The sequence below is a fragment of the Sphaeramia orbicularis genome, chromosome 16 (assembly GCF_902148855.1).
Source record: "Sphaeramia orbicularis chromosome 16, fSphaOr1.1, whole genome shotgun sequence".
Taxonomy (NCBI): Eukaryota; Metazoa; Chordata; class Actinopteri; order Kurtiformes; family Apogonidae; genus Sphaeramia; species Sphaeramia orbicularis.
In genome coordinates this window covers 30063911-30089232 of record NC_043972.1, presented here as the reverse complement: position 1 = coordinate 30089232, position 25322 = coordinate 30063911, and the positions used below count along the sequence as shown (strand labels likewise).

The window sequence follows — 25322 nt, the reverse complement described above, 5'->3', positions numbered from 1 at the left end:
TGCAATAATCCCATTTGAACAGTTAATGGACTAGGAATCCGTACACTTCCTTATATTTAACTGGGTAAATTAGACCAGATGTTATAACAGTAATTATTGTGATATGATTTAAATTAATTCACTAACAGCCTGTATCACCATCTTCCACAAATAGCCTATATCTTAATGCAGTTGTGGTGCCGTAGATGTACAGACTAGAGGGCGCTCCTTGAAATGCCTCTTTAGAACTGGTGGGCGTGGCTGACTCTGTTGGTGGGTGGGGCTGACTCTGGTGCAGCTCCACCCTTTGGGTTCTGCAGCAAGCACCATTTGGTTGAGGACAGTAACTGCAGAATCATACGTCACGTCAGAGTCTCTGAAACACATGAAAAGTCTCCAGTAACACCAGAAAATGTCGCTAAATGGGTTGCTAGTTGGTTTTGAAAAAAAAAAGTCACCAAGAGGATTTGAAAAGTTGCCAGTTTTAGTGAGAAAGTTGCCAAGTTGGCAACACTGACTTACCTTCTGTGGACACATTAGCTGATGATTTTGCACGTTGCATATTACATCACTACTCTTGTCAAGTTACATTGCAATATTTTTCAAACTTTATGTGGAAAAATGCGTGAATTATAAAATGATGCAAGTCCCGGAGATTTTGCGTATTTTGTGTGGAAATATGCTATAATTCCGGCGAATATGCACCCTTTATGAAAAAATGTGGACCCCCACATAATGTGCACTATTTGCTTGATTATGCATTGAATTGTGCATTCACATAATCACATTTTTCTGGAGGGACTGTAATATACCTGTAAGTTAACACAGTCAGAGTGGAAACGTGTGTTGACTTCAGTCATGTTGACACTGATCAACAATAATTTTGCTACCAAAAGAAAACTCATTTTACTAAAATCATGCACCATTTCTCCAGCATGTCATGACTTTTAGCTACACACAGATCAGTTTATGGACTTAACAGTATATCACACCATTGTTTCAGTTCTATAAATTCTATGTGATCAAAATGCAGGTGACTTTCAATACCTCATAGAAAAGCTTGGTGCAGTCCAAAGTGGTGCAAAGCAGAATACTGGAACTGTCATTGAACCCCAGATTGGAGAACTCATCGATTATCCTATATTCTGCTCAAAGCTTAGCTCTTTAGCATCAACACCTTGGGGCCTAATGTGTGCAAGTGGTATACAATTTTCTGAACAAACAATGAGTCCCAAATTATGATCAGCTAATTGAGGACATGTTAAAAGCATGGAAATGGGTTACAGAATGTTCCTCCATTTGCACCTTGGGTTTTTGTTTTTTTTTTTGTTCCCTGCACCATTTGGGTAATTTAAATGATGAGCATGGTGAACGATTTCATCCAGATATTTCTAAAATGGAAACCAGGTACAGGGAGAAACTGTCACAACCCATAAAAAGGATGTTTGAATGTGAAGAATGCATCTGAAACATTTTTGAACAATTTTGAGCCAAGCTGATGGCCTTTGCTACTTAGGTTTATTTGTCAGTGGGCTTTGTGTAAGGAAGAATTCCATGTTCAGATGTGGAATTGACATGCCTGATTTAGCTAGGGTCAGATTATTTTTTTCTTCCAGTATCTAAAATGTTAATGCTGTGTGTGTTTTCGCTTTAAGTCCAACTGATCATTGAAGCGTGGAAATTGAACAGTGTAGTATGTAGAGTATTATATTCTGATATAAGGTATGGCACTAATGCTGTGTGTGTGTGTGTCTTCCTGGATAGGGAAGGGGAATGATACAAACAGTGTTTAGGGATATGTACTGACAGAAAAAAAACGAATTGATGTAACTCATGACCAGAAGGTGGAAGGTCCAAGTAGCTTTTATGTTGTGTACTTTTCATTAATGCAGTGTTTTTCAACCTTGGGGCCAGGACCCCACATGGGGTCGCCTGGAATTCAAATGGGGTCACCTGAAATTTCTAGTAATTGATAAAAAACAAAAAAAAAGACTTACTAATAAAAATATATGGTGAGTTGAGAGAGATAATCACAAAGGACATGACAAACTGTGCAGCTGAAACTGTAGCACTGTGGTACTGTTTATCTGTCAAATGTTCATTGTGGTCAGTTTCAGATGCTGCAGCTCTTTCATAATTCATAGTTTGAGTTATTGTTTGTTCAGTATTAATTGTCAGCTTTGTAAATACAAACTGGACTGACTGTACATATAAAATTCTCACTTTGTGCAGTAATCTACACCTGGCTTTTCTGCCTCTGTCTATAATAATACACATTTTATAGACTAAATATTGTCTAAAATTAACATTTACTTGCAACATAGCACAGCAAACTATTACATGATCAAAGACAACGTAATTTTAGCAACAAAAAAAAATCTCTGTTTTGAATGTCTGGGGTCACCAGAAATTTGTGAAGTTAAAATGGGGTCATGAGACAAAAAAGGTTGGGAGCCACTGCATAAATGTGATTTAAATGGCAATTTTTAATGAGTCATATCCATGTTCTTTTTTATTTAGGGTTCTAATATCCCCCCATTATTGTCTGTAACGTCATAAACAATTAGCTCAGGTTGCACTGATTCTTGGGATTTATAAACTTAGTTAAAATTTTCAAACTTTGTCAAAATGGAAATGTGTCTGTTCATATGTATATTGATCATTTTACACGGAATAGATCCAAGTTTGATGCTTGTAGTAAACTTCTTTTTTCACTCTTCTGAAATGAAAATGAAATTCCTGAAATATTTCTTTTGCAGAATATTGCTTATCCCACCCCTGCTGTTACAGCAGCTGCTGTCCCTATCTGTATGATTCAGGGCACATAATGAAGGGCCCAGATCTCTGAATACCTTTCCCTAGTGGAACGATTGTAACTGAGAGTTGAAATCACACCCTAGAGAGAAGTCCATCGCTGTCACCCACCGCCTGTGGCATTCATAAAAAAGAGAAAACATCTTTTGTCTCTGGTTCATGGTTTTCCCCTCTGGAACTCTGCTTGTAGACTCATTAAACTGTCCCTCACGGGCAAAACTCCACTCCACTCAAAAAAATCAATACACACCTCTTTGTGTTTTTTTCTTCCTTGTGCTAGTATATGTGTTTTGATGGAGTGTCTCTCTCCATTATGAAGGAAAATGATGAGGAGTATCATATTACACTCCCCAGACAGGTATATGCTTTTATTTCCCTGAAGAATACCTGTGTTCTGCAAAACATTGATCAAGAATTTACAGTGAGTTGTAAAGGGACCTGTATGTGTGGCAGCTGCTGTCACCACAGTCATATTCCCACTGCAGAAACGGACAAATAAACACCCAACAACAGCAGGGCTTTAGTGGAGAGCTCAAAAGTTTCATTTTTACACTTTATACCTTGAGGCTAAGGTTAGGAAGGATGATGGATTCATTGATTCAACATTTACTTGTGACTCGGGGTTACTGAATTACTATGTCATGCTGTATTAAGGGCTAAGGCTTGTTTTTTGCAATTTTTAACAGATTTTTCCATTCTTTCATAACTCATGTATGACACTACAGACACCTTAGATTGGTTTATGATTTATCTTTAAGGGATTCTGGGAATTGCTGATTTTTCATATCAAATAAAGAAATCGAATATTTCTATATAAAAAGTACAGGTAGAAAAAATGTGAAATAAGGTTATGGCGTCGTCCAGAAGAGGATGCTTGTTTATTTAATCTTTACTTAACCAGGAAGTCCCTTGAGAATGTAACTGAGCTGGTGTCCATGACAAAACATGACAAAGATCTATAGAAAACATAACAAAGATGTGTAGAATATGACACCAACAAAAGTAACAGATAACAACAAGGATGAGGAAACAGAAGGGAAGGAACATGAGACAAACTTTATTTAGGAATAGAAGTTAACCACTTTTTAGTTACATAGTCTGTTAAAGTTTTAAATTCACCCAAGCAAACAAAAACATTTTGCTGTAGAATCTTCTGAAGATTATTCCAAGTTGTGTATGAACACTAGGAATGTTGCACAGAATCCAACCAGAGGAGTGATACAAAATGACACCAATAAGATGAGAGTTTACCCAGCAATGCTTCATAAATAAAACATATGAATTGTTTTATTTCCTCAAGCTTAATATAGGCCAGGAAACCATATCCAGTCCACAGTGATGGGTATTGGATATAAACTGTAAGGCGCTATAATGCACAGAGGCCAAACAACACAGTGCACAAGAGGCAGCATTTATGTAAATAATGTCTCCATCGTCTAAAATACTTAGTCGTTTCCATGCTGATAGTGTAAAGCAGGGTTTATTTTCATAGTAAAGCCCAGCCTGACCTTAGGTTTCTTTACATGGTGCTCAATATGCACTTCAGCGTACAGCTTATCATCCACCTGAATATTTACAGGACGATGCTTTTTCAGTTGCTTCCCCCTGGGTCAGAGGTCAGACACTGGACTCTATAGAACAGGGGTGTCAAACTCATTATAGTTCAGGGGCCACATTCAGCTAAATTTGATCTGAGGTGGGCCGGATCAGTAAAATAATATAACACATATAACAATAAAACATAATAATATATAAATAATGTCGACTCCAAACTTTTCTCTATGTTTTAGAGTGAAAAAAGTAAATTTACATGATGAAAATGTTTACATCTACAAACTATCCTTTCAAACAATGTGAATGACATTAACAAACTGAAAAAATAAATGTCATTTTAACAATATTATGCCTCAGTTTATCATTTACACATGTACATTATATTGTACAGATCACAGTGGATCTACAAATACACAAAACATTTACTAACAGGAAGAATCTTGTTAGAATTGTACTTACTTTTCTTAAGACATTTCAGGTTGTTCATATTTGTTCAGGTTATTCACATTTTTTGCAAAATTATATTTTGTTTTAGTGTAACTACATTAAAATATTTACATTTACAGGGTGGGGAAGCAAAATTTACAATATTTTGAGGCAGGGATTGAAAGACAGTGTATGACCAATTAGTTTATTGAAAGTCATGAGAATTTATTTGCCACAAGAAAATTGACATAATAGAAAATGTTTTTATTCTATGTGTCCTCCTTCTTTCTCAATAACTGCCTTCACACGCTTCCTGAAACTTGCGCAAGTGTTCCTCAACTATTCGGGTGACAACTTCTCCCATTCTTCTTTAATAGTATCTTCCAGACTTTCTCGTAATAGTTTTGCTCATAGTCATTCTCTTCTTTACATTATAAACAGTCTTTATGGACACTCCAACTATTTTTGAAATCTCCTTTGGTGTGACGAGTGCATTCAGCAAATCACACACTCTTTGACGTTTGTTTTCCTGATTACTCATATGGGCAAAAGTTTCTGAAAAGGTATGGATAATAGTGTTAGGTATGATTATGACATCAATATATGTTTGGTTTCAAAACAATTGACGTAGTGCCTGCTGAGAAAAAACAACTAAATGTTCATTGTAAATTTTGCTTCCCCACCCTGTACAAACAGAAAAATTTGGAGTTGTCATTATTTATATGTTATTATGATCGTATTTTACTGGTCTGACCCACTTGAGATTGAATTAGTCTGAATGTGGAACCTGAACTAAAAGGATTGTTAATATCTTAGTGTAATTTTTGCATTTCACACATTCATCCCAAGGGCCGGACTAGACCTTTTGGCGGGCCGGATTTGGCCCCCGGGCCGCATGTTTGACACCTGTGCTATAGAAGATCATACATTTGGTTTTATTCATTTTAAGAAGCGGCTACAGTGAGGTGTGTAGTCATTCAGAAGCAGCCGGGAGCTAAAGTGGCACCGAGTAAATTGTTGTGTCATCGGCGTAAAAATGCAATGATGAGCTAAACTGAACCATGGGTGAATCTATTGGAGGATAATATGTCCATGATTGGAGACAGGAGGCATGATCACTGCCATAAGAAGCAAAAACTCATTTCTCATAATGAGTGAAAGATGCATTAATACCTACTCACTTATAGATATTCATAGTCAGTATAGTATGTCTCATGAAGATCAATGCATCTGTCTGTAAGTGATGATGAACGCACACACTGTGGGATAATGATAAGAATAAAATGTGCTTCTGGATTAGTTACTGTCCCATGAGTGCGGTAGTTTGAGACTGTACTTGACAGTGTCATAATTCCTTTCATCTCACTTTAGTCATTTTATGTGATCCTCTTAACCAACCCACCCCTGGTAATGAGGGCATCTAATCGATTTTTCCCAGCTCTGTGTTGTTTGCTTTAAATAGTCTGCTATTCTCTCACTGTTATTTCTGTGTTTCCTCTCCCTGCTGCTATCCTCTCTCTGGAGGGCTGAGCACGGCAGTAGTGGGAGCAGAGAAAACAAAGAGAGCCCATAGACCTTATGTCAAAAAATATAGGAGTGGATGAAGAAAAAGAAGGAAGAGGTGGACAGGGAGAAAGTTGGAAAAAGGTAGAAGGAGGTAAAAATGGATTTAGAAAATGTGAAGCAGACCCCAAGAGGGAGTGCATGAAAGAGAGAAACAGTGAGGAGGAGTGCATAATCCCAGGCAGGATTTGGCTGGTACTTGGCTCTCTGTGGGGAGAACTGTGTTGTAATCCCCTGCTCAGCATGCAGACTTGGGCAGAGTTTCACCAAATTCCCCTGGTGGCTGGAAAAGCCACAGGGGGTAGACTGGTATGGGGTGTGTGTTTGTGTATTGGAAGAGGCTGTTTGCTGGCTTAATTTAGCCACACAGTGGACACCTAAGTGTCTTAGAACGACGTGAGCAATCGTAAGTACACTCATGCAGACACATAGATGATAGGGAGAAAGGAGGTATGTTGCTGAGTACGATGTGTTATATACGGCTGAACATCCATCTGCTGTTTGATCAGCTTCTTTTTTTTCAGTTAAAATGAGTGGATTGATGATATTTTCTGTCATTCCTCTTTCTCCATAATGACATTGCTTCATTTAGAGTTGCATTTACATTAAGCAGCAGTATTTTATCTCCATCAGCAATGCTGTGTGATCGCTCTTGTTTGTCCGTCTGCACAAAAACTGCTTTCATGTTTCATACTTTAACATAGGAACAGCCTGTCTAGTTTATAACTTATACTAGTAACAGCTAAATAATGAAAAGTAAACTAACCAAATGACAAAAAATACAGATAATGCACTTCATAGTGTAGTTTTTTTGTGTGTGACTTAATTATTTGTGAAGAAAACATCAGTGTACTAGAATAGGCTTTATTGTCATTGTTCTCCATGTTACAAGAAAATCAGTTCAGGCTGCCCTACCAAAGTGCAACAATAAATGGCAATAAATATAAATATAAAAACAAATATTGAAGCACACAATGTAAAAACAATAAAATACAGCATATGGAAACTATAGACTCTTCTCTCACCCACACATCCCTCAAATATTGCACATATTATTGTTTAAGAGCCTACTACTACTACTACTACTGATTTTGGTGGAAATTTGTGTACTCAGAGTGATATTCTAATCTTATTTTGTTGCTCTAAATATTTCTTGAAAGATGAGGGGATATTTTTCAAGTAATTCATGAGTTACGTAGCCATAAAATTAACTTAAGATCGCGTGGGTAGATGTTGACACTCTTAATACTGAAACTGCATGAAAAAACAACAACCCGTGAGTTCACTAAAGAATTGTTTCAACTAGGGATCCATGACTCATGTGGGCTACAGAACCGTACAAGGATGATATGATGGTTTGGTTTTGTCATGCATAAGGCATCAAGCCTCTCTATGGATATGGTGCATCTTAATCTCAGTTGTGCTTTAAAGATGTGCTGGATTTTATCATGTTAACCATGAAATATGATTTATTTTATCACCCATAGGACAGAAGAAAAGATGTACTGGAGCTGTGATTAGTGTTTATCTAAGATGTATGAATGCTTAATAACGAAGAACCATGTTACTGGAATCTGCAACAAGTGTGTGTTTGTCTCTGCAGAGCTTCTTCGATGGCTGGGACTGCACTAAAAAGAAGGACAAAACCCAAGGCAGGCATGACACGCTGCTGGGATGTAAGTCATCAACAAACATTTTTAGTGTAAAATACAGAAAATATGGTGAAAATGTTTTGTTTCGACATTCCTCTGGGCTTCTATTCCCATCCCTTTTAGATGACCGGCACAGAGTCAAGCTCCACCCTCTCCTGGGAGACCCCAACTCAGACTACATTAACGCTAACTACATTGATGTGAGTCTAATCCTCTTTTTCTGCTACTGTTTGACATGGGATACAAACAGTTAGCCTCTACTGAATCTCTGTACTCTATCTATCACACCCTGCAAAGCCACAGTCCATCTCTTTCATTCCTGTAAGCCCACCAGTCTGCTGGCCCACTTTCACCTGGCAGCTCTCATCCAATCAAACCCCCGTCCTATTGGTGTTTTGCCAGATGCCACGGTTGTCAATTGCTGCGGTGAATCCCTGACCCAGACTAACTCTATCACTTTTATTAAAACAGAGTGGAATAAATGCATTTAATGCCTGGCAGAGGAGATGAACCTTTCTGTAAGATGCCACAAATCCTCCTAAATTAAATAAACCTGATTGATGTTATTCAATCTCTGGATGGGCCCAGGAGGAGATGATCCTTTTCCACTCTTCACCTTAACTGTCTGCCACACATGCAGCGCCACAGTAACATTGTCACTGATCATATGAAATACATGTACGTACATGTCTCTAATGTGTCTCACACACTCTCATTCATACGTGTCCCCATTCATAAAACTAGATGAAGCTCAGGTTAGCTCAGATGGAAGTCATTACCAAACAAAAAATCTGACATTTGGAAGAAGTTAATGTTCGCTGGCAGATTTACTGCAGTTGTATATTTGTATTTGTTTTGCCTGTGTCATACTCTTCGGTTGTTGCTGTTTGAGACGTATCAGGGGAAGAGTGCTAGTCGTACGATTTGTTTAGCTCACAAGATTTATTTTTCACACCTTTCATTGGGATTCTACAAAGTAAATATGCTACTCTGTTAGAACCTGAGCTAAGATGATGTGCTCCGACTGTTGTCTGAGGTTGATATGAGGTTAAAGAATCTCCGGTGAGATTACAACAATAAACCACTTTGAAATATGACTGGTATTACAGAAAATTACCATTTACTAAAAATTAGGTGAATTTCTTGTGCAGAGGAAATAATATTAACAAAAAGCTTGACATTAGATAGCTTTTTTCCTCTCTTTTGTTTCTCTGCAGAGAATGGCCAGTGGTGAGATGCTTTTAGAGGGTTCATTACGATGCAAGGGCATTAAAACGCTGGCCTGCTGTTAGGAATGTAGTTATTGTGAGGGTCTGCATTAGCTGGTGGGGCACTGAGGTGCAGGCATTAGAGGGAAAACACCACTCAATGTGCCACTACTGTGTCAGAGCCAGTGGTTTTACTCCCTGACAAGGCTGACCTGGCAAGCTGAGTTTGTAAGTACTTAGCCACAGTGGAGCGTGTTTTGGATAGCCCGTGATTATTTCAGCAGAGGTTAAATGTAAAAGTTATTTTTTTTCTTTTTCCTGCAACATTATTGCACTTTCAAAACAGACGTGAGAAAATGTAAGCACTCTTGTACTTACAGCACTGAATCACTGTTTGACTTTAGCATGTGTTACTTGAAAATGTATAAAACCTTGCATGCAAATTCGGTAGCTCCCAGCAGCCAGTCTTTATATTTACATATACAGAGTAACAAGGTCTTAAAAGATGTCAAAACAATGGCAGATGTAGCGTGGCCACAAAACCAACTCACGGAAGCCCACACATCAGGTTATAAATGAACTGAAAATCCCATGTAATAAATATTATTTCATTTGCGGTTTGGGTCCCTGTTTTTTTTTTTTTTTTGGTCTAAAGTAGGCAGAGCTCAGTTGGGATAAAGGTGTAATCACATCGTCTTGTGCACCAAGCAGAACTTAGAGATGACAGATGCTTGCTTATTTTCCTTTGGTTTCCACTCCAAACAGTCCTAAAGTGTTAGAGTTACTGGGATTAGATTTTCAGTGTTACAGTCTGATAGATAATGCCTTTTATCCCAGTTGTTGTCTAAACTATTAAATGTATTTACAGAATCACTAAGGATTAGGAACCAAGCTTTAGGGTCAAACAGGGAATATTTACTTATATTAGATTGTTAGTCTTTCTAAAGGCACTTAAAATTCAGCGCATTAGTTTCCTAGTTCCCAAACTAGTACCAGTTGTTACAAAATGCAACAAACTACATCATATGCACTGATCAGCCTTAACATTCTGACTACTGACAGGAGAAATGGTAACGATATTGATTATTACCTTTGTATGGGTTGGATATATTAGGCAGCAAGGGAACATATGGTTCTCAAAGCTGATGTCTTGGATAAAACAAAATAAGCAACATCAGGAACTGAGTGACTTTGACCAGGTCCAAATAATGATGGTGATGACCGGGTCAGAGCATCTCCACAACTGCAGGTTTTGTTGGATGTTCCCAGTCTGCAGTGGTTAGTACTGACCAAAAATGGACCACGCAGGCCCACCTCTCTACTTCCAGGACTTCATGGATTGGTTGTCAACGTCTGGGTTCAGATACCACAGCACACCTTCAGAGATCACAATTTCACCCCTGTCAAAGTTGATCAGATCCCAACTCTTGCCCATTTTGCTGTATCCAACACATCAACTTCGAGGACTAAACATGGACTTGCTGCCTAATATAACCCCCCCACTGACACATATCATTGTAATTAGACTATCAACGTTAATACCACTTTACCTGTGAGTGGTCATAATGTCATGGCTGATCTGAGTAAATTGCCATTGAATGTGTGAGACATGGCAGGAGTACTTTTCCTACTTACGTCAAAATAAAAACCCTAATCCCACTGAGGCATTACGGAATTAAACAATACATACTTAAAACACACATTCGCACACACACACCTCTACCAACATGTCTGTGACCATACATCCTATTTACCAAAAGCTTCTTTCATTAACTAGCCTATATGTCTTCTTTTTCTACTCCCCTTCCCACTTCCTTCGACCTTGGACCCTGTAGATTCGGATTAACAGGGAAGTAAGTACTTCACTGCTCGTTCTTCTGCCTGCCATCGCTCTATTTTTCTCCTCCCTTTTCTCTTTCCACTCCCCTCTATTTTTTCCACTATCCTCTATCCACAAAAGCTCAGAGGTCAGCGAGTATCAGGTTTGTGCACACTTGGTGAAAAAAATAAAAACTAAACGAGAATAGCATAGAAAAAAAAACAACCACCGTGCCCTTTTAGCTAATGTTTTTAAAAGAACACAAGGAAATGTGTCCTCTCTGGATAGAGGACCCTGTTGTCGTTAATAGTTCTTGTAAGTGGCCAAGACTCAAGAAGTTCAGTTGCTATGGCGACTGTTTTAAGTGGAAGAGTGGTAGCATTCATGCTGACGGTGTAGGCTAGGGCCAGAGAATTGTGGATAGCAGGCCTCACAGCACTGGTCATCCATCTCCATTTCAAACATGTCCCCGTTTATCTGACTGGATGCAATTCAGTTTAGCAATCCATCAGCAACGTGGACAGACTCAACATATTAAGAAGATGCCCTGTGCGAAAAGATAAAAACTGCTATCAGCGTGGATTGCCCCATCATGCTGATTTGATGAGAGCTGAAGGGCTCGGGAGTTTATTCAGATTATTTTTGACCTGGCTTCTCCAGTCCACAGAGCCATGCAAGGTAATAGCAGCATCAGTTATCTTTCTAGGTGCCCTTCTCTAAATGAAATCAGACATCGCACAACATCCGTGTGATTTTCTGGAAGTATTTCAGGAATAGGTTCTTCATCTCCTCTAAGTTAGGGAAGAAGGAGGTATTTTCAGGATTTTCTCTGAAAAGTTTGTTTAACCCTCAAAGACCTAAACAGCCGCTGGCAACCAAAACCATCTGCAGATCTGAAATGTTTAATAACCGTTGAACCACTAATACTATCAATACATTTAAATAATTCAGGTGAAATGCAGTTTTTGAGCTCTTCAGCAGCATCTGATGTCTCTTTTTTGGACATTCAGTCAGTTTTGTGCTGTACCTTGAAACACAGTCAGTTCAGTTCTACAACAATTACCAATAAAACCCATGTAGTTTGACAAATAGCAGTCACAGGTTTTTTATTTTACCTTCAGTTTTTACATTTTTTCTTCAGTGTTCTCTGTTTTGATATAGTAACCTTTGAATTTACTCTGAGTTTTTATGAACGTCTACATGGTCAATAAGTTAAATATAGGAAGATACCTGATTTTCACCGAAAAATGCAAAATGTAAGGGACAGTATTATAATAAATGTCTAATACATCACTTAGGGATGGTCTTTAAGGGTTAAAATGTTTTGTGTTTTCAAGTCCCCCGGGTGGTTTTTGTTGTGTTTATGCCCCGCAAGGCTGTAACGGTGACATCTCATCGTTCGTTCATATTCACTCCATTCTCATCTTTTAAGATGTCTGTCTGGTATGTCAAAGGCTCGCTCTTTGACATACAGGATCTCAGGATATTTTATTATACATTTCAGACTGTTTATGTTGGTGGTGATGTTAAGAATTTACGTCATAGATGTGTATGCAGCTTTGTCACTGATTTTATTTGTTTTCAAGACAGAACACACACTACCCTTTTGTGACAAGAGTGAGACTATTAAAAGAGGAAGTTTCCTAAAAAAAAAAAAAAAAAAAAAGAGAGAGAGAGTCAATTCATCATTCTAGATACACGGCAGTACATATTGTATCTTCAATGAAAATTGATTTGGTTTTATGGGCCAGCACTCGGAGAGTTTGATAAATAAACGGGACATCTGAAATTGAGTCTGCATTTTTAGTTTCTTTATCATATCTTTATTAAACTGTCACAAGGTTTCAGGTATTGTTCAGTCAGCTAGTCTTAAAAAAAACGGTACTGCAGGGGTCACTTACCATATATTTATCAGCAATTTGTTTACATGCTGTTTGTACCATTGGCCTGAACTGCTCCAAACTCTGCAGAATCTCTGAGGGCAAACACATGGTCTGGAGTCAGCAATAGGTCAGACAGCACTGGAAATTATATAAGAAACACAATTCACAGTTACAGAGAGTGGGTCAGCAGGAGAGTTGAATTCTAAAAAGCCGGTAAGAAAAGGGGGAGACAGAGAGAAAGACACCCTCCCTGTACAGCTGTGCCTGAGGCGCAGATGGCTTACTCAGCATGTCATCTCTCTTCTCTCTTTCAGGGCTACCATCGATCCAACCACTTCATCGCCACTCAGGGTGAGTATCCCAGCAAGGCTAGAGCGTGTGTGAAAGCATGTGTGTGCAGGATGGTGAACACCTTTTGTCGGGTTGTAATAAATTGAAGATGATCCAGCCAATGAGCCTACTCATGCTCAGTCCCTTGCCAAAATCATCTAAAGGTGACAATGTGACTGCCGCCCGTGAAGGCTGTGTTTGCGATGTTACTGTATTAATAGCCAGAAAAGGTGAATAATTAAACACATTAATTATAGTTTCTTAGTCCCTGCGGTAAGTGGAGCTCTATTCTCACCGTTGTAGAGAGTTTTTGCACCACATGGTACACCTCGACTTGACTCACTATTTTGGTTTTACATCAGGCACAAGCAGTGAATGTGAGCCAAACTATTGGCTGAATTCATACCAAATTGGGTTTATAGGTTGCCAGTGACCCAGAATAGATCTCATTACATTTTGGGAACAGTAGGTCGAAGTTTTAATTTTTTATGAATTTTTTAAATCTTTTTTTTTTCCATATACTTATAATGGGCAAAATTTCACATGTCTGTAGCAGCAAAACTAATGGTTGAATTCATACCAAATTGGGTTTATACGTTGCCAGTGACCCAGAATAGATGTCTTTACATTTTGGGAAAAGTAGGTCGAAGTTGAAATTTTTTATGAATTTTTAAAATCTTTTTTTTCTCCCATTTACTTATAATGGGAAAAATTTCAAATGTCTATAAAAACGTCAATTTTGTTTCAATTTACTTCAAACTTGGCACATATATAGATGCAATTGATATGCTGACATCACCACATGCATAGACATGATGACATCAGCTGGATCGATGCCAAAGTAAGCTACAATACATGCGAGGAGCGGGGTTTGTTGTGCCTGGCACCACTTGTTTGTGCTCTGTTACTGGTAATGGTCTGTTTTCGTTAACTAAGATCTACAGATGTAAATTAGTAATCTCTGCTATAGTCCATCATTTGTACACCTGGTTTTACTGTAATTTGTATGTTAAGGAAAGTATGACTACTGATTTGTCAGAGCATATAATCTCTTTGATTCTTTCAGCATTTTTTTTTGAGCCTTCATTATATTTATTATCCTCCACTACAGCAAAGTGGGGCAGAGCAGGGTATTGTTTCCACTGATGTCCATCTGTGTGTGAGCAGAATAACCCCAGACTGATGAACTGATCATTACGCAATGTAGTACACTATGTGGACAAAAGTATTAGGACGCATTGTATTCAGCTGTTTTACTGTGCTAAATAACAATAATGAAAAACATCATAATAATAATTTAGATTGCAATGAATAGCAATGCAACACATGATTTGATGTTGTCTTGATGATTCATTTTGTTTTAATTGTCACCTACACTAACAAAATGTGTTTGTTTTCACTTTAGTTGTTCACTTCATTTACTGACACGACAAGAGTAATTTTAATATTTGTATCATAATACTATTGTAAATCAATAGAAATGAGAAGTCCTATGAGTTGTAAGTGTGATATGTGCTAATATTTTAGTTTATATAGTGTATATTAACTGAGTGAATATGTACAGCTTTTTCAGTTTTGCTGCATTTGGCTTCAGAAGTAATGACACAATGAGCTTTTTTAGTGTTTTTAATTTCTCAACAAGGATTTTATCAGAATGCATTGGAATTGTATTGACTTGCAACATTCCTATATTTCTCGTGAAACTGTGTATATTGTGCCTTTTATGAGAAATATTAGCACACATGCACACTCAGTGACTGAAAGTTATATAGTAAATAATTCAGAAGAGAAAAATGTAAAAAAAAAAAAAAAAAAAAAAAAAAAAAAGGATCCGAGCATTTCCTCTCAGATGCATTTCATTTGTATTACTGTATTTTAATTTATTGTACTACACCATTAATTATAATACAACCCACAAAACATGAAGATGACAGCAGTACTACCAAGTGTTGTCGCTATGACAACCAGCAACACTGACAAGGTATGCATCTATATCTTTATCCGTCATGAAAAATGAAGCACCTACACTAGAGCTGAGCGGAGTTGAGCCTGTACCATGTGGTGGAAAAAGCACCGTTAGTTCACCCTCTGTTGCTCAAATACAAAGTCACTTTTGATGGACATTTGGACCCTGTGTGTGTATGTGCGTGTGTGTGTTTGTGTGCGGGTGTGTGAGTTTCCACTGTTTCTAAACCCTAAGGGGTGTCAGTTTCTAGGGAGCTACCATCACAAAGTCACTCAAGGTCTGCTCATCTGCTTATCTTGCACCAGCGCCTCCTCTTCCCTCTGCAACAGAGACAGAGAACAGCAGATAAAACTTGCAGCAGGAGAAAAAAAAAAAAAAAAAAAAGGTGTCAGCAGTGTTTTTGTCTCTCAGAGCATTACTTTTCTATGTGATCCCCGTTTGAACGTTGTGTCTAGCGTTCTAAACGTCTTCCCCTCAGATGACAATGAGTGACTGATGGTCCCCCAGGCTTTCATCATCAGCTACTGCTGTTGTTTTATCACCCATCGCCCCTTCCCTCTGCCTGGAATTCCCAATAACTTTATTGACGGCGCAATCTTGCAAGATCAGTAACCTGCCGTCTGAGGAAGGACACTTAGGTCACATTAAGAGGAGACTTCACAACAGTAAGAACTCCCTTCTGCAGACAGGCTTTGATGCTGCTGTTTTTCTCTCTCTCTCTCTCTCTCTCTCTCTCTCTCTCTCTCTCTCTCTCTCTCTCTCTCCTCTCTCTCCTCTCTCTCTCTCTCTCTCTCTCTCTCTCTCTCTCTCTCTCTCTCTCTCTCTCTCTCTCTCTCTCTCTCTCTCTCTCTCTTCTCTCTCTCTCTCTTCTCTCTCTCTCTCTCTCTCTCTCTCTCTCTCTCTCTCTCTCTCTCTCTCTCTCTCCTCTCTCTCCTCTCTCTCTCTCTCTCTCTCTCTCTCCTTTTTCTTGGCTCTGTCTGTTATTTCCTCTCACTGCCGACTAGGACCGAAGCAAGAGACACTGTATGATTTTTGGAGGATGGTGTGGCAGGAAAATTGTTTCAGCATTGTCATGATCACTAAGCTGGTGGAAGTTGGCAGGGTAAGTGATGTGTACTCACCCTTTTTCCCCTCTTGTCACCACCTACTGTGCAGAAACACCCCACTTTCAACGTTAGGGGACATTCTGTGTCCATATGGAAAGCTTTTATCCTTTTGACAAGTATAGATCTTGTGGCCCTGCAGTGCATGTTAGCTCTATGATATCCTAAATCAGTGTTTTTCAACCTTGGGGTCGTGACCCTATGTGAGGTCACCTGGATTTCAGCTGGGGTCGCCTGAAATTTCTAGTAATTGATCAAAAATAAATAAATAAATTACTAATAGAAATATTTTTTAATGATTCAATATACAGGGTGAGGAAGCAAAATTTACAATATTTTGAGGCAGGGATTGAAAGACAGTGTATGATCAATTAGTTTATTGAAAGTCATGAGAATTTATTTGCCACAAGAAAATTGACATAATAGAAAATGTTTTATTCTATGTGTCCTCCTTTCTCAATAACTGCCTTCACACACTTCCTGAAACTTGCGCAAGTGTTCCTCAAATATTCGGGTGACAACTTCTCCCATTCTTCTTTAATAGTATCTTCCAGACTTTCTCGTAATAGTTTTTCTCATAGTCATTCTCTTCTTTACATTATAAACAGTCTTTATGGACACTCCAACTATTTTTGAAATCTCCTTTGGTGTGACAAGTGCATTCAGCAAATCACACACTCTTTGACATTTGCTTTCCTGATTACTCATATGGGCAAAAGTTTCTGAAAAGGTATGGATAATAGTGTTAGGTATGATTATGACATCAATATATGTTTGGTTTCAAAACAATTGACATAGTGCCTGCTGAGAAAAAACAACTAAATGTTCATTGTAAATTTTGCTTCCCCACCCTGTATATTTCATTATAATTAAAATACCACACACTTTTCCTAATATGAATCAAGTTCAAATAAAATATCTGAGAGGGCATATCTTGATTGACCCGATCATGTGACTGTGTGTTACTACGCTTCAACCTGCCCGGACACAGTCACAGTCAGAACACTGGACCGAACAGAAAATGGAAAGATTTCTTTGCCCGCCTGGCTCCACTAAGACATCTCCAAGAAAAAAATGTTTCCATTTTGAATGTCTGAGGTCGCCAGAAATTTGTGATGTAAAAATGGGGTCACGAGCCAAAAAAGGTTGGGCGCCACTGTCCTAAATGTATGTTCACTCCACAAATTACAACTGCAGCAGAGACCTGTCTTGGACGTTTGGACAGTTTGAATTAAAACACAAAAGTCACTGAGTCAGGGTTAAAACAAGTGTATTTTTACATATGCAAAGATAAATTGAGACAACTTGCTTGCTTCTGCCTCTGAAGTACAGAAGTACAAGGATTTTTAAACACTAGGTCATCACCATGAAAGGTCAATTGTCAGTGGCTGGTTTTCCTTTTCGTTTATGCATCTATTATCCTTTTTTACAGTGAAGGTACACGGATTACAACAGGTGTTTTGTTAAAATGAGAACCTTAACATGTAACATAGTAATTTCATTATCAGACTCTAAGAACTACTGACAACTGAATATCAGAAAAGCACATTATAAGCATGTCTAAGCAACTGAAATTGAGTTTGTAAGTGTTCAAATGCAGTTCAGGAGTATAATGTAGACTGCACCTTGTATGTCTGTTAATGACAACATGATAAAATTGCGATCAAGTGTTATGGAATTTCACATCATAATGAACATTAAGTCCATTAAATGTACTATAAACTACTTATGATGCATTAAAAACGTCTGCTCTGCCATGCTTTTAAAGCCCCTGTCCTTGCATACACAACCTTAATAGCAATAGTTTAGTGCAGTACTCTTATTTTCCACCTCACATAAATACCTGTAGTGTATGAATTCAGCTCTAAGTGCCCCCATCCTTTCCAGTCTGGGCTAGAAAAATATATTACCTCAGCAGATGGTTAAAATGACACCATTTTTACAGCACTAGCTCTACACCCAATTTGGTTCTCCATCCTAACAATTCCGGGAACAGTCAACAAATGAGTAATGGTGTGGCTGAATCCAAATAACACCTCCATTAAATAAAAAATTACCTCCTTTGTGCCTGATGTTGGTGAAAAAGATTGCGGTTGTCCTGTTCATTATGCTTTCTACCATTATGTGATTATAGAGCTTTTCTTTTCTCTGCTCTCTGAAATGAAATATCTGCAGAACTGGTTATTTTTGTTTTTTCCTCATTCTCAGTATTTGTGGAACCTCTATGCATTTTCACTTATTAAATGTCAGGCTAATCTCTTTTGTGGTTAAACCAGCAAATATACAAATATTTGCATATATTCACTTTTTACCGTATGAATTAGAATGGTACATTGTAATGTTGCTGTTTGTTTGGATTATTCCTTTGAGACGTTTCACATTTTTCACTCAGCTGATTATTAGATTTAGAACATAATGGAAAACACTAAAAGCACAAAAGTAGACTGAAGGAAAGGAAGCGTGTATGTTTTTTTTTTTTTTTTATAATAGTTTATTTTTTGATGATTGAAGGGAAAAAAAAGGTAGTGGGTTTTTCACTGGGTCAACAATGTAAAATGTAGATGTTTATAAAGGCATCAGATGCTCATGAAAAACAGGAAGAACAGGAAAAGCAGAATAAATTGAGCAACACAAAAACAACAGCCAGATAAAAACATCTGAAGGACCGTCATCCACAAGTAAAAAGCATTTATTTACTGCACAGACACATTTGCCAGTGTGTTTCAACTACACAGTCGTAATCAGGATATAATAGATCCATTGCATCCTGTTATGAAATGTGCCTTCATACACAAAGATAGCACAGTATCTTACATAAATGCATACAATATAGTATGCGTAATATAATAATAAATATATATATTTTTTTTTATTTTTATTTTTTTTATTTCTTAAGATAAGATAAGATAAGATAAGTTAAGATAAGATAAGACTTTATTGATCCCACCATGGGGAAATTTAACAGTTTACAGCAGCAATATGCAACACACCAGTGCAAAAGAAAAGGCAGGTAGAAATAAACGTTCTTAAAAGTATAAAAATTGAAGTATAAAGTTTTTAAAGTATTTACATATTTACATAGTGATTGCACATATACGTGATGTGATATGGGGGTGGTGGAGGGTTACTGTGTACTTTTACACAGTCTGATGGCTGTGGGGAGGAATGACCTGTGGAAGCGCTCCTTCTTGCACAGGGGATGTAAAAGTCTGGTGCTGAAGGAGCTTCCATTGACACTTGGTTTTACTCCGCTGCATCTCTTTTCTGAACAGGTGAAATGCTGTAAATACTGGCCTGAAGACAGCGAGATGTATGGTGACATCAAAATCACTCTGCTGAAAACAGAAACACTGGCTGAATATACAGTTCGCACTTTCGCCTTGGAAAGGGTGAGTTTACCTCAAAAATGTACATTGTGCTTAAGGTTTGAATGCAGTTGCATTCCTCCTATAATCTACTGAGATCCAGGACATGTTGACTGGAAACAACATAATGCAATGGTATTTCACATACATTTTTGTGTTTATATATATATTTTTGTTTGTTTGTTTGTTTGTTTGTTTTATGGAATGTGCTTTACTGTGGGCAGCTTTTCTTTTTTTTTTGTAAAGCTGTAAAACTCTTGTCCCCTACAGAGGACAAAAATGCATTCCTGGGTCTCAAGAGAATATAGTCGGAATTGAACGATAAAGCCACTTTACTCTGTGTTTTTCTGCATCTTTACTAAATCACTAATGAGAATAGAGGTCTGACTTGTTTTTCTGTTACCTGGAAAAGGAAAGATTAGAAACGGTATATTAATAGAGGGGATTAGATACTTGACAGGACATACTTGTGATAGGCATGAGGGCCACATGGTAACTGAGAGGAATTAGCACCAGTAGTTATTTGAATGCCCCCGCCGTCTTCCCAACATCGCTGTTACAGTGTGCGCCCCCGATGGCCTCCTTGCTGTCAGTCTCCAGGGGGATTTCTTATTGGGAGGGCTCAGAGTAACAGTGCCACAAACACAGCATTATCATCACACTGTCACATTCGCTCTCTATGGGCACATGCTGCTTCTTATTCAAATCGGCACAAATTCGGGAGTTGGTGACAGCTTGTGTTTCATAGCTCTTTTCATTTCTTTTTTTGGATTTCTGTCTTCAACAAATCTTTGCTTTGCGTCGCTTTACTTTGCCATCTCTGTACAGAGGAAGAAATTGCTGTGTGACTGCACTAGACTCCCAGTAGAGAAGAGAAAGCTCCCAGTCCTCCCTGAGCTCCACGAGCCTCAGTAATTCCTCTCTGCGTGTCTGTCACAGTGCAGCTGCTACTCGCATGCGATGCCCAGAGGCCTTACTGTCCTAGAAGACCTAACACCCTGCGTAAATAATGTTCTGGTTGTCCTCACGCTGAACCAAAAAAATCTGTCACATCTATCACAGAGGAGGGAATATCTCTGAATGGATGGGAGTAAGCCTTGGTGGAGATGACAGCTTATATGCATGGGAGGCAAGAGGCGTATGAATATAGTCTTAACATAAATATTATGCTAATGTGTTCTCTGTGTTGTTGATAGAGAGGATACTCTACCAAGCATGAGGTGCGTCAGTTCCACTTCACATCATGGCCAGAGCATGGGGTGCCCTATCACGCCACTGGACTGTTGGCCTTTATACGAAGAGTGAAAGCCTCTACGCCTCCTGACGCCGGCCCGGTGGTGGTCCATTGCAGGTAGCATGACGCCTGAAACTGCTGTGAATTGGAGTGTTGTAAAACCAAACCTCAAGCGCTTTACTGTCATAACTTTTACTGCAAGAGAAAATGTACTTCAAGGCTGAGGTTGAATCTGTTTTTTCTGTATTTTCTCCAGAAAAAAAATGAAATCTGACATAAAGTAATGATTACAAGAAAAACAGCCTGGGGCCAGATAAGCACTTGGGCATACCTCAGAATGGGACATTACACCCTTTCTTTGTATTAATGCGTACATGAGCATCATGTAAACTATTTAAAACATGTATACTTTTACTTGTTAATTATTACAAAATTACCGCTTCTTCAGTTCATTACATACTTTATTTCTGTATAATAAGTTAACAGTTGGACATTTTCTGTATTTTATTTGCTTGAGCTTTAACTGAGTAAAGAATGCAAATGAAAGCACGACTTCAGTATGTTGTAGTAAAACTCCCAAACCACATTTTTTATGACAACTTGCAAAACTAGAAAGGCACAAAGAGAGCGCAGACAGGCCAACAGTCCACTCTTCTTCTTGTGGCACAATAATATTAAACCACAAATAAACTACAAATTATGACCTATGTTTTTTCCTTGTCAGTTGGTGCCATAGTTTAACTGCATGGTAATGGAGGTGATGGTTCTGATTTGTCTGATTTATTCTTTTTTTTTTTGCCCATTCTTTTTATCTGTTTTAGTTTAGCTGGTGTTTTTTGGTGTAAAAAAAAAAGAAAACAAAGACAATTCCAGGCTGGTCCCATTTTTATGGATCTGTTCCAAAACTTAAGTAGTTCGTCCTTTACCGATGCCGTACTCTTTCACCAACTTGTCTGAGATTCACTCTTCACTGTTTTTTGCGTAATCCTGCTGACAGCTGGACAGATAGACACGACTGATCACATAACCTCCTTGGGGGGAGGTAAAACTATTACCTGCTAATGTTCATTTTTGGGTAATGTGCCTTTTTTTGGCTGACCTTCAGTATTGTCCCTGTCCTCTTAAGTTTTTATGCTGAAAAAGGATGTTGTACAAACTCTTCATACATACAAATTCTTTAAGATGGAAATGGTTCCTTATGTAACATGTCCATTGTGTGTCAGTGTGGGAGCTGGTCGCACTGGCTGCTACATCGTGCTGGATGTCATGTTGGACATGGCCGAGTGCGAAGGCGTGGTGGATATCTACAACTGTGTCAAAACCCTCTGCTCTCGTCGCATCAACATGATCCAGACAGAGGTCAGATCAGCTGCACAACCATGAAATCACTTCACACCTAAATGTTTTCACCTACATATTCAGTGACTTACATTTTATGATGTGATCACCTCTTTCTGTTATAAAAGTTCTGAAGAGTTAGGTTTTAAAGTATTTGTTTTCTCGCTTCCTGTTTGGAAATTCAGAAAGCGAGGGGGATGTATTATCATACTCCCCCTCTGGGACTTATATAAAGGTCATTGCAATAGTTTCAGAGAAAAGCTTCACATTGTCCTCAGTGTGCTGCGTAGGCACGTGCTGTGCTTTAGATGTGAAGATAATTTGCATATTCACCCCTTATTATGTAAATTCAACATTGACTTAGCTGTTTATTACATTTGTAGGTATTTGCAGGCGTGCTCTAATTAAATGCATACCACATGTGTTTGTTTACTCAAAAATATTTATTTATTCTGTAACAGCTTTGATACACTACTACATTATAACACATATTTAATTCAGAACAAAGCTGGTTATGAAAAGCCTTCTTGACTTGTGTTGTGTGTTAATTTATTTACTTCCACATATGTTCTAAAACTGTGTTTCAGTCTGTATTCCTTCATATCTGCTTAGCTGATTCTAATCAAAAGTTCACAAACACCTACTCTAATATGCGTTTATGTTCATGCCTACACCTACACATATACAGTTGACATCCCATCAAAGTTTACCCCATGTTCTACAGGAGCAGTATATCTTTATCCATGATGCCATTCTGGAGGCCTGTTTGTGCGGAGAGACGGCTATCCTGGTGAACGAGTTTGCCGTCACTTACAAAGAGATGCTTCGAGTGGATTCCCAGAGTAATTCCTCCCAACTACGAGAGGAGTTTCAGGTTAGTCTTGTGCTGGACTGTGTTTCTTTATGTATAACAAATTCAGCTGCTGAAATATAAATATATGCAAGCATTTTCAATTTAACAGCTTAAATACTGTAATTTACATGTGGAATCCAATTAATGTTAAAGCATGTGCAACATTTTACCCTTAATAGAGTGTAATGACATGTCTACCACCACATTTACAAGTCCTATTTCTGCAGCGTTAATTGCTACTATAAATACACTGCCTGGCCAAAAAAAGCTGTCCTTTAGATGCTGCTTAGCAAATAGGTAAGAGCCTGGATATTTACTGCAGTGAGTAAAATGTTTCAGGTCCAACAAGTTGTTTAACTCTAACTGAGCTGATGCAGTGAGTAGCTTCTCATTTCTATAACAACCGTCAGTTTGATAGAGACCATAAAGATTGGACTGTGGAGGAAATATATAAAGATCATGCGGTCTGATGAGTCCGGACTGAGCCCGTTCCAGAGTGATCAGTACACCACAGTGATTACCCATCATGCCTAGTGCCTATAATAGAAGCCTGTGGGGACAGTGCTATGATGTGGAGTTGCTTCAGTTGGTCAGGTCCAGGTTCAGCAACATTATAGGTCCATAAAATGAGCTCAGATGACGACCTGAATACACTGAAGGACCAGGTTTTTATCAGTGGAGATTTTTCGTCAGGATTCCATCAGGTTCAAATTATTAAAGGGGTCGTATTTTTCTCATCCCACTTTTATTAGTCATTGATACATTTATTTGTGTATTTGGACTCTAATGGTTCAAAAAGTTTGAATTTGAACCCTCCAGGTGCTGCAAAGCTATCTTTATATTCATTTTGGCAAAAGTTGAGTGGATTTCTACAACCTGTTTTAATTCCTGCTTAATTTGTTACGTCTATAACTAGTTATGTCATGACATTTGCACATATAAGGTCAAGACTTCTGATGAACATTTCTCCAAGTACACCAAATTGTTTGTCAACAGCAGCGGTTGTAGTCCGTACTGAAAATATGTCCAAACTTCAAGCCGATTACCTAAAATGTTCAGTTGTTGGTTGTATTAACGAACACAAGTGGCTGAACGGGACAGAGCAGCACAGTCAACAACCTGGAGGGGGTGGGGTGTGAAGTGAAGTGAAGTGAAGTGGCTCATTTGCATTTAAAGGGCCAGCACTCAAAACGACCTTTCTCATGTCATTACTCAGAAATATTGTTGAAGATGGACCTGTGGAGTTTAATTAATGAAGAATTCAGACCCAAGCATAGCATTTACAATTTATATAGACCGCAGGGAAATGTTTTAAAATGCATGATTACATTAAAAAAAAAAAAAAAAAAAGCAAAATATCACTCCTTTAAAGAGTAGTTCAGGGAGCATGAGGCCAATCCATGTCACACATGGATTGGCCTCCGTAGAGTCCAGACCTGAACCCCATTGAGAAGCATTGAGATGTGACAGATTGGGCTTTACGCAGCAGTCTGACTCTCCCATCATCAATACAAGATCTTGGTGAAAAATCAACACAATTCTGGATGGAAATAAATGTTGTAACACTTATTGTGACATTACATAAGCACTGGGGGCCACTGCATATATCTCCCATAACTGACACACCTGGCAGCACATTACTACTGTCACTGTACTACTACTACTTCCTCCTCCATCCACCTCACTGTTCCCTCTGCCCGTCTCACCACCATGGGGAGCAGAGCATTCAGCCGCTCTGCTCCCCAGCTCTGGAACTCCTTGCCACCGGATCTCAGAAACACCACTTCACTTCCTCTCTTCAAATCCAGACTCAAAACCCATCTGTTTAGGACCTCTTTCTCTTTGTGAACACAATTGCACTGTCCAAATTTTTAACCTGCCTTTTATTTTTACTTTGCTTTATTGCTTGTTTTAAACTCTCCTGTTTTACTGTACGGTGTCCTTGAGTGCCAAGAAAGGCACCTATAAATAAAATGTATTATTATTATTATTATTATTACTATAATTCTCTGAATAAGAATCAGAATACTTTATTAATCCCAGGAGAAAGTGTTGTGTGACAAATTGTTGTGTTACAGTTGTTCCATGCAAGTGTAAAAAAAAAAAAGTAGCTGGAAAGAAATTATCAAAGCACACACACACACACACACACACACACACACACACACACACAAAAAGCTCTAAATATATACATTCATATAGCTCTAACTATGTGTGTGTGTGTGTGTGTGTGTG

The 25322-nt window shown here is 38.3% G+C and overlaps 1 protein-coding gene across 4 annotated transcripts in view; it reads left to right on the top strand.

Moving 5' to 3' along the window:
- Window positions 1-25322, top strand: part of ptprub (protein tyrosine phosphatase receptor type Ub) — a 222130-nt gene that overhangs the window by 181429 nt on the left and 15379 nt on the right. For 2 of the 4 annotated variants that reach the window (XM_030157989.1, XM_030157987.1), the window contains 9 exons: window positions 7940-8012; window positions 8112-8188; window positions 11032-11049; window positions 13213-13249; window positions 16199-16296; window positions 19570-19686; window positions 20859-21013; window positions 22120-22255; window positions 22959-23108. In XM_030157989.1, the coding sequence (XP_030013849.1) occupies window positions 7940-8012; window positions 8112-8188; window positions 11032-11049; window positions 13213-13249; window positions 16199-16296; window positions 19570-19686; window positions 20859-21013; window positions 22120-22255; window positions 22959-23108 (861 nt within the window). The remainder of the gene's footprint in view (window positions 1-7939; window positions 8013-8111; window positions 8189-11031; window positions 11050-13212; window positions 13250-16198; window positions 16297-19569; window positions 19687-20858; window positions 21014-22119; window positions 22256-22958; window positions 23109-25322) is intronic. The other 2 variants (XM_030157990.1, XM_030157988.1) reach the window with 1 other exon arrangement.